Here is a 10,949-nt window from a genome sequence, read left to right as displayed (position 1 = left end):
CAATCAGGTTCACAGACCCTAAGTTAAGAATCTCTCAATTTGATTTTCATAGCCTTGAAGAGGAACTGTTGTTGGAAAAGAACAATGAACTAGGAATCAGGAAACCTAGATTTTAATCCAGGTTTTGGGACCTTATGAAAATTACTCAAGCTTTTTCATCTTATAAAAAATAGAAATGGTAAACCTGCCTTACATCCTTCAGAGGGTTTTTGTGAGGTTCAATTGGAATACCAGATATGAAAATGTAAAGCAGTATAAAAATAGAAGAAGTTATTGATATTGTTTCTAATGAAACAAAGACAGGTTAAATTATGGGGGAAATGAAGCTGATTACTGGGTCAGGCAAAAAACATTTTGCAGAATAAATAGTACTTTTATAGGCCTAATAATTTGGAAAATAATCTTCAAGGTCATATTAATATTTAAAAACTATCCTTAATTTAGGATCCAGGATAATTTTTAAAATATGTTCCATTCTTATCCGTGTTACTGTATGTGTATGTATGCTATATATATTTGCAGGTGGATATTTTTCTGGTGAACAAGCAGGTAAAGTGATAAAGAATGCTATTTTGGACCTGTGCGCAAAGGTAAGTCCAATTAACTTCTAGTGCTGAGTATTAATAACATTATGTGGTAAATGGTAGTCAAACGGAACTCTAAATTCACCAGAACTTTTCAGCACATTTAACTTTTAAGGAAAATCAACAACAAAACTACACAAAATTTTAAATCAGTAGTTGAGTCACATAACTAATGTTCATAGAATGCTCATACTTTTATAGACTATTAGGCCCTTAGAACAAAGGCTGAGGGCCCTTCTAAGGATATTTGAAAGATAGAATTTCAAAATGGGAAGGGTTTTTAGAACATTAGCTACCAGAGCTAGAGAGGAACTCTTTAAGGTCATCTAGTACAACCATCCTCATTTACAGACCTGAGGCCCAAAGAAATAAATGAATGTGCCCTGGATCATTCAAAGTGGCCAGCAACAGATCTGAAGCTGAAATCCAAGTCTCCCAGGTCCTAGTCAGGTACTCTTTGGGGATAATGAGAAAACTGATACTATTTTCAGATCAAATTCCTACAGTGTCTGCATTAACCATCACAGGATGGTAGGATTGGAAGAGATTTTAAGAGATTGTGTAGCCCAACCTTCTCTTGTATAGAAGAAGGAATAAGGTTTAGAATGAAGAATTTACTTAGTCACAAGGACTCAGAAATTTCATAGCAAAGACACAATTTTAACACAGGTATACAGATTCTGTCTTCAGCATTCTTATTACTATATGATGCTTCCTCTCCTCCCTCCAGTTATGTTTGATACTCTTTTGATGTCATATCTTCAGGTACTTTAATTTATTTAATTCTCAAAATTAAATTATTTTTATTATACTTTGAGCTGAGACAGAAAAAAGTATTAATTTATGTTTAAAGATTTTCAACACAGTTTTCAAAGAAGAGTTTCAATTAGCCCTAAAATTTGTTTAAGCAAAGTATCCAATTTCCAGAACAAGTTTTTACTGTATTATTGTTTTACTCTGATGAGTAAAAATGAAAATTAAACATCTACCAACATTATTTGATGCCATTTTAAAGGTTCATTGGCAAGATAGCACAAGTTTTTCATTTCTTTAAAGTTATTATCATGAAAATAAAAAATGATTTCTTTGTGTTCAGTTTATGCATGGATCCGAAACATGAATAAATATTTGTGTACTATTCGTGACTGGAAAGAATATGCCATTTGGTTAAATATAGATTCTACTTATTTCTCAAATCATTAAAATAAATTCAGTGTAGCCTATACTTAGAAAGAAAATGTTTATGAAAAAAACTATAAATTGAAGGAATAGTCAAAACACAATTTTTTATAGTAAATACAATTTTAGATTTCTTATGAAATTACTTTTTGGTTAATGCTTATAGTTTTGGTTTCCTTAAAAAGGATTTCATTTTTGAATCCCAGCCACTATTTAGGGTAATGCTAATGTCTCAATTTGTATCCCATACTCTTTTGTTTATGTAAAATTTAAAATAGGAAGATTTTAACTTTTCATATTATATGCTTTGGAGTAGCTCTTAAAAAATACACACACACACACACACACACACACACACACACACACACATCTAAGCAAGACAAATACAATTTTAAGCTTTCTATTAGAATTTTTTTTAAGTTCTTCTGTTTTGATAGTTCCTAGTTCATTATATTATTAATTAGACCATGGTGTTTGATTCAGTTTTTTATGTGGACTAGTTGCTTTATAATCTCAGGCTGTTTCTCTAACTCCCGGCTTTGTATCTTGGAAACCTATGCTGTTGTGAATAATAAAGGAGAAAGGCAAGGTGCTATGTGTGATTCAGTGAAAATTCGATCTACTGGGACAACTATATGGTGCAATGGATAGAGCAGTCCTTAAGTCAGGAGGACCTGAGTTCAAATCTGTTCTTAGTCACTTAACATTTTTTAGCTGTGTGACTTTGGGCAAGTCACTTAATCCCAATTGCCTCAGCAAAAAAAAAGAAAGAAAGAAAAAGAAAAGAAAAGAAAAATCAACTTACTGCTAGAAAAACAGAAGAAAGGAAGCTCAGTAGTATCTATTCACCACGAAAAAGATGAAAATTGTTATTTTTATTTCATTTGTGTCTGTCCATCAAAAATAAAATGTGAAATGCTTAAATATTAGTATAAAAATAAGTAATATGAATATCCAATTTTATTTCATTTATTATATTCTACTTTATGTAATTCGTTTGAAGTATTATGTATTAAGTTGGTAGTTACAGACCAGACCTAAAACTTTATTCATAACCCCATTTTTTGTATTAGAGCAATTCATTTTAATGATACAATAAAATATTTTAAAATCTTTTTGCATTTAAAGGGAATTCCTCGGGGTTTTCCTATATAGATTTTATTTGTCATTTTGAATAATGGTGAGATAATGACTGAATAATAAAACATTAATGATGATCATGGACCATTTCTTTTTATTACTTTACCAGTTGGTCATAAACATCTTTTTTCACATCTCTTCTAACTAAAACAGAGAGTACCTGTAAAACAAGAGTCAAAAGAGACAAGACCAGGAAGACAATTGTAAAAAAAAATTAATGAGTTGCAAAGAAATCATTTGTATGAATGTGTCAGGCCTCATTGAAAATAAGTAAAGGACAATATGGTAAAAATATTAAAATGCAAACTAACGGAATCTGTTATCCAGGCCAATAAGGAGATAATATGTTCATAATGGATCTGTGTGTGAGTGCTTCAATTGCCGGTGGAGTGTGACAACAACTCTATTGCAATTCTTTTACTCCCTGGTAACCATTGAGACCCCAAGGAACTGCCAAGTTTACAAACTTTTGTTTTCAAACAGCTGAAAGATGATGCAGTTGCCCTGGTAGATGTCATCGCTCCTCCAGACTTCATTCTGAACTCACCAATTGGCAGGGCCAATGGCGAGGTAAAGAGGAAATCTTTCATTGTTTTGGAAAAAATAACTTATAGAAATGGGCAAATGAGGAAATTGAGAACTTAAAGGTTGGCCACAGCTGTTCTCAAAGAGAGTGTAAGGGCTGCTATCTGCATTAGTGGAGGGAACACTCACACTGGTGCAATCACAGGTGGTTGAAGTCTTGTGCAAATGAGAGGCTGTTCTTGTGTCCTCCAGGATTCCTTGCAGCTCTCAGATTCACAGTTCTGAGCAAAAACACAATCAATGATCAAATTATTACTGGATGTGATTTAAACAAACTGTGTTGAGATTGAAAATTTAACCATGTGTTCCTGGGTGAAGAGTTCATATTAAACCCAGTAACAACTAATGATCAGATCATTACTGGATATTGTTTAAAAAAGACAAATTGTTGAAATTGATAATTTAACCATGTGCTCTTGAGTGGGGAGTCCATATTAAATACAAATCAAGAGTAATCCTTCTAATTGTAAAATAAAACATTTAGTTTGTAACATGTGAAGTAAAAGACAAAGCTCATATGTACAGGAAAATGAAAAATAAACAAAATTGGAAAAAAAGAGGATACTAGGAGGAGAGGTTGATGGAAACATATGTAAGATAAAAAGAACCTTAGATGTTATTGAAGGTAGATAATAAGTAGGATCCTGCATGGAAATAGTAGTTTCTTATAAGCAGAATTATTTAGACCAGCCAGAGGCCTATATGCTATTCAAACTGATATTTTCTGACTCATTAATATCTAATTAACTGTAAGTCCCAGTGTTCATTGAAAGTTTGCTTTACATGTTTATTAACCTGATTGACAGTTTCAGTTAGGAATAATGTGTAATGACTAAAATAGTGAATGAAGACGCAGTGTAGCTCCATCTGCTCCTTGGGTGTTCATCCCTTCATCTATAAAATGAGGCATTTGCAATGATCTCTTAAGTTCCTTCCAGCTCCACAGTCTCTGATCCTGTGGTTCTGAGAACGTAGCCAAGGCAACCCTGAGTTTGTGGCTGCACTGTCTTACTCGGCCCAAGCTGTGTAGAGAAAACGTGTGTGACATGAAAACCACATTGTTAGGACTAGATAAAGGATGCCTTTCTCAGAGAGACGTAACCCGAATTTGGTGCTACACATATTTTTACTAAATTAAGTTAATGTGTCGAAATTCGGTGATAGTCTATGTTAGATATGAAAAGGGGCTGCTATCATAAAAACTCAAAAATCATAGATGTTCCATGCTGGAAGGGACTCCAGAGCACATTTAGTCCAGATTTTAATTAACCAAAAATTCCCTCTGCTGTGTCCCCAGCAAGTAATTATCCAGACTTTGTGTAAAAATATGGAAAGCAGCCCATTCCACTTTGGGGTAGTTGTAATTGTTAGGAAGGGTTTTTCCTCCCTGACATCAAACCTAAATATGTTTGTCTGCAATTTCCACCCATTGCTGCTAGTTTTGTCCTATGGAGCCAAAGAGTCCAAATTAAATCTCTCTCACATTGTATCCCATCAGATGCTGGAAGACAACTCCTTTCCCCTCCCTCCCCAGTCTTCACTTGTCAAGGCCACGCTTCATTCTCACATGATGTAACCTCAGCACTCATCTGGCTGTGTTCTTCTGGCTGGCCATTCTTCACCCTATCAGTACCTGTACCCCAAACTGAATATAGTATTTCAGATATTTCCACCCACGGTAGAGTACAGTGGGATTTATTACCTTCCACTTTGTGAACATTATAGTGAAGATCACATGTTTTTGTTGTTTTGTTTTGTTTTTGGCTAACATCATATTGACATCTTTTGCTTGTGATCCACTAAAACCCTGAGATCTTTTTTTCCCTAGTAAACTGTCACACTTTTCTTACCTTATATTTGCTCTTGTCTTCATATACTGTATTTTGTGACTTCATTTCAATCTTTTTTTTCTAGGACTAAAGATTTATTATTAGTTAAACATTTTAAAGTTATCCTAATAACCTGCCAGTACCAAATTTTTTGTAATTTCAACAAAAGTTTGAGCTAGGAGGTAAGAATTACTTATATATTCAACCATTTGAACAATGTGTTTCTTTTTTGCAGCTATATAAAAACCTCTGGACCACTGTCCTTCAGGGAAAGAAAGTCCTAGAGAGGGCATCATGGTGGGCTGAATTTTCTACCTATAAACCTACCATAGGAAGTTTGAAATCAAAACTCTAGATTGAGCATGAATGCTAAGGTACCACTTGGACATTTATCCTTGAGCACTTGCATCCTTTCTACAAAGATCCACTCTCGGAGGGCTATCATTCTGGCATCCTATTTGACTACATACAGAAGACTTTGAACAGCACCACTATTTCCCAGGACAGCACATCTGTTCTTATCAATCAATTCTGGACACACACCAATCTTGTTTAGCAGTATTTGCTTCCTTGCATAGGATAATTTATAATTTACCGTTATAATTTTATGCTTATCATGATTTGCTACATAAAATGGAAACATGGTAAAGTATATTGTCCTTGATAAGTGAACAGACTATTTAGATTGAGATTTACTTAGATTATTTGAACTTCACACAATTTTTTTATTTAAATCTGTTGATCATAGTCACTCATATTAAGTGCCTTCTTTGTGAAATTTATTATAATAATTCCTGAGGGAGATAACAAATATAAAAAAGAAAAAGTCCTTCAAGGAACTTTTAGTCTAATAGAGTCTGGATAAAATATTTATATAGATAAAAATAATTCATCTTAGAGTATGGTACAAGTAAAAAAAGAATTCAAGATGCTGTGAAATAAATGTAAGGAGACATCACTTCCAAGTAGGGCAAGTCAATGAAGACTTAATGGAGGAGTTAGCATTTGAAGAATATAACAGGGAGAGGTAACAATGGAGAACATTCCACAAGAGCAAGAACTTGGAAAGTGGAAAGTATGGGGTATGTGCCTTGTGGGAAGTTGGTGCTTAGCAAACATTTATTCCATGTCCAGGGATTCCAGGCCTTTGCTCTCTTCAATCAATCTGGGAATGTCTACTTCACTGAATTCCTTGTGCTGTTTGAGATTTATTCTAAATCTAGATTAGCTTCTTTTACCTAATCATTGCAATTCAATTTCATTAATCTGCACTAAATAAGGAAACACAAAGTCTGAATTATGGATTTGAGGAAGCATTGTGGTTTCATTGCTTTTAAGCATTTAACTGGAACTAACCATCAAGAAAATGTCTTTAAGAAGAGAGAAGAAATCTAGAGCTCATTTGCTAGATCATTGCTAATTTGAGACATTCATTATATTCCTTTGTTCCCTTCATTCATTAAACGTGTTTCTTCTCTTCATCAACTAAAATAAATCTATTGCTATTTTGTTTAGAGTACTCATTTGTTTAATAACCTGTTCTCCATAAGTAATGCAAAGGTAATTTCAGACTAGGTTCATTTTCTATAAATCCTAAATTAATAGAATTGAAATGATTGGAATTGTACATAATTCTAATTAAATATGATACAAATTGAATAATGATAAAGCCAAATTAATTAGATAAAAGACATCTTTTTTTTTTACTTTAATTTCATTTATGTTTGTATTTCTGATATCTCTTGGACATCATTGCATCTATAGCAGTAAATAGTACTGATTAAATTTCCAGCTAGGACTAAGACCAAAATGGTCCTTCTTGGTTAGACTCAGCCTTTTCTTCAAGTGGAAGTTGTGATTTGTGTTCCTTTGTTCCTCATTTTTCAAAGGACGCTTTTTTCCCAAAACCCATAAGTTCTAAATGGAAAGCATTAGATTACAAATCATCCAGTCCATTTCCCTAATGGTATAGAAGAGGAAACAGAAGCCTAGATAGGACAAAGGAGTTGTTCAAGGTTGATGGAGCAGGTGAAGGCCCTCTCTGGGACTTAGCACATGAGGACTACTTGGTGAATAATTTCATTTTTATCCTTTTTGAAAAACAATCTCTTATTTTGAATTACAATTACATTTCCAATTACATTCATAGTTGGGAATTCCCAATTCCCATTTCAAACCATTCTCAAGTCTAGATTTCTCTGACCTTTATTAGGCTGAAGAATATCAGTGAAAGGCAATCAGGATAGTGAGAGGCTAATAACCATGCTAGATTTATTAAAGGAATAAGGGATGTCTAGCCTGGAAAAAACAGGGCTCCAAGAGCTAGCACCAGGAGGGCCACAGGAATTATATTTCTTATGTCTGACTCCAGTGGAAAGAACTGGAACCAGTGAATAGAAGTTGCAGAGAAGAAATAGAATGTTTAATTGGTGAATTCAAGGCAGAGAGACTCTCATGTTCAGAGAAATCACCCAACTATGATTTACTTACATCACAACAAAGAATACAGGGAGCTTCTATAGACTAGTTTGTGACATGGCCATCCAGGATGCCATTGCTGTGGTTCTGGGGCCTGGCAGTAAGCAGGGGTTGGCCGGTTCTGCAGTGATGATTGCACAGTGAACTTGAGTGACTCAGTGCTATACAAGAGAGACATCCTTTTATACTCAAGTGTAAACAAGCTGCTCAGGTGTAGCTTACAAACACCAAAAAAGCCCAACGCATCTGGGAATTTATGAAGCAAAAGTAAATCAGATGAGAATGCTTGACTGGGATGGTACAGTCACTTTGGTGTGTTGTGGTTATACTTATTGGATTTGTCAACAAATCTTCTGGTTTCTTTATACATGTTCTGTCGCACTCCCACTATGGCAGAGGGAGGGGGTAATATGTGTCTGTTTTTATAATTTTGTGCATGACAGTGAAATACTGAATTGCCCACTTCTTGAATTTCACTCTTGCTACGTGACCCTTCCCTCCTTTTCCTTATATAGACTAGATATTGTCCTTTATATGACTTATTCCATGCAAAACATTTTGGGTAATATGTGCAGCCAAATGCCCGCCACACATCTTTCCATAGCATCTAAGTTTACACACACACACACACACACACACACACACACACACACATACAAATGAACACTTTGGTGTCTTGTGGTTATACTTATTGGATTTGTCAACAAATCTTCTGGTTTCTTTACACATGTTCTATTGGATTTGGGATGGGGGAGATTCCAGGCTAGGGACCAGCATGAATAAAGGCTTGGGGTGGGCCATTGTGGAGAGCACTAATCTAGCTGGAGCAATGTTCATCACAGGAGGAGGAGGAGAAGGCAGGGGTCAAACTGAAGAGGCCCCTGGATGTTAAATCTGTGCACAAGTTTCCCAAGACACATTAGAACACGTACTTCTAATTCTGGCATGACTTTTGCTGCATTTGGACACCATGTTGTCTAAGTGAGGATGACAAAAATTCATAGTTAGGGATAGAAGGGAGGCATTCAATAAAAACTTTCTTTTGTCACACGATTGCCCTATTCAAAAAATCATCAATGGCTTACTACTGCTTACAAAAATGATATTTTCTCTCAATGGCATTGAAAGCCCTCCACAAGCTTATCTTTACAACTTCATCTCATAGAAACACTCTACACTCTAGAGAAGCAGAAGTTTTGCCCCCAACCCAGAACTCATGTCTGACAGAGACAGGTAGATAGTCTAGTGGTCTAGATTCAAATTCTGTCTTAAACATTTACTAGCCATAATGACCCTCATCAATTCAGAACCTCCCTCCATCTCCGTTTCTGCATTTGCAAAATCATTGTAATAATAACCTTTCACAAAAGGTTATCATGAGGATAAAATCAGATAAATATATTAAGTATGTTGCAAACCTTAAAGCCAGTATATGTATAAGTCAGTAGAGGCTTCCAAATTTTCCAATACTCAAAAAGCATTTTGAGAGGCTTCCAATGTCCATCCTCCCTCCTTTCTGTCCTGCCATTTTCTCCACAATCCATCTTTCACAATCACCTTGCTTCCTAAGCCAGAAATCATCTAATGAAGTCTTTTTGTTTTTTCAGTTTCCTGATTAGTGACAGTGCCTCTAGGAATATTGTTTCAAAAAATCCTAAACCATCCTTCATTTTCCCAAAGGAAATAAATTATATTGAAACAAAGACATAATTTTTTTCTTTTTAATTTTATTTTAATAGTTGTTATTTTTCCAATTACATGTAAATATGGTTTGCAACTTTGCAATTGTAAAGACTAAATTTTTTCTTCCTCCTTCCTACTCTCCCTTCCCAACACTAGCAAACAATCTGATAAAGGTTATATATGTATATTTATTTTTAACATATTTCCATGTGAGTCATGTTAGAAAAAAAGAGAAAAATCATGAGAAAGAAAAAACAAAACAAAAGAAAAAAAGTGAAAACAGTATGTTTTAGTTCATATTTAATCTTCATAGTTTTCTCTCTAGATGTGAATGAGATTTTCCATCCAAACTTTATTGGAAAGGGATGAGAGAGGAATGTACTGGGAGAAAGAGAAAGGGAGAAGTGGGATGGTGTAAATTTTCTGCCATAAAAAAGAGACAAGAGAAAGCTTTAAAATTTTAATACACATTGCTCTATGAATCATGTTGGGAAAGAAAATCAGAGCAAAAGGGAAAACCATGGGAAACAAAAAAAAAAGTGAACATAAAAAACAAAAACTTTTCAAATCACTATTGATCAGAGAAATGCAAATTAAGACAACTCTGAGATACATACATACCTGTCAGATTGACTAAAATGACAGGAAAAATGATGGATGTTGAGGGATGCAGGAAAACTGGGACAGTGATGCATTGTTGGTAAGTTGTGAACGAATCCAAACATTCTGGAGAGCAATCTGAAATTATGCTCAAAAGTTATCCAACTGTGATACCTTTGACCCAAGAGTGCTACTACTGGGCTTATACTCCAAGGAGAGGGCTTATACCCCAAGGAGATACTAAAGAAAGGAAAGGAACCTGTATGTGCAAGAATGTTTATGGCAGTCCTGTTTGTTGTGGCTAGAAACTGAAAATGAGTGGATGCCCATCAATTGAGAATGGTTGAAATTGTGTATATGAATGTTGTGAATATTATTGTTCTGTAAGAAATGACCAACAGGATGATTTCAGAAAGGCCTGAGAGACTTTAATGAATTGATGCTGAGTGAAATGAGCAGAACCAGGAGGTCATTATACTCTTTAACAACAATACGGTATAGAAGGTGTATTCTGATGGAAGTGGATTTTTGACAAAGAAACCTAACTCAGTTTCAATTGATCAATGATGGACAGAAGCAGCTACACCAAAGAAAGAACACTGGGAAATGAATGTAAACTGTTTGCAGTTTTGTTTTTCTTTCATGGGTTATTTCTACCTTTCTGAATACAAATTCTGCACACATATATTATATCTAGGATATACTGCAAACATATTTAATATATATAGGACTGCTTGCCATCTAGGGAGGGAGTGGGGTAGAGAGAGGAAAAATCGGAACAGAAGTGAGTGAAGGATAATGTTGTAAAAATTACCCTGGCATGGGTTCTATAATAAAAGTTATTATAATTTAAAAAAACTTTTAAAAGTTG

At 34.6% G+C, this 10,949-nt stretch overlaps 1 protein-coding gene across 1 annotated transcript in view; it reads left to right on the top strand.

Moving 5' to 3' along the window:
• Positions 1-6,836, top strand: part of LOC100926778 (peroxisomal acyl-coenzyme A oxidase 3-like) — an 87,864-nt gene extending 81,028 nt beyond the window's left edge. The window contains 3 exon segments of the mRNA XM_031943542.1: positions 427-590; positions 3,387-3,473; positions 5,553-6,836. Coding sequence (XP_031799402.1) covers positions 427-590; positions 3,387-3,473; positions 5,553-5,672 — 371 coding nt within the window. The 3' untranslated portion in view covers positions 5,673-6,836.
• The last annotated feature ends 4,113 nt before the right edge of the window (positions 6,837-10,949 follow it).

Source organism: Sarcophilus harrisii, chromosome 6 (assembly GCF_902635505.1).
Source record: "Sarcophilus harrisii chromosome 6, mSarHar1.11, whole genome shotgun sequence".
In the NCBI taxonomy this organism is placed as follows: Eukaryota; Metazoa; Chordata; class Mammalia; order Dasyuromorphia; family Dasyuridae; genus Sarcophilus; species Sarcophilus harrisii.
This window is presented reverse-complemented; position numbering and strand designations above follow the sequence as displayed.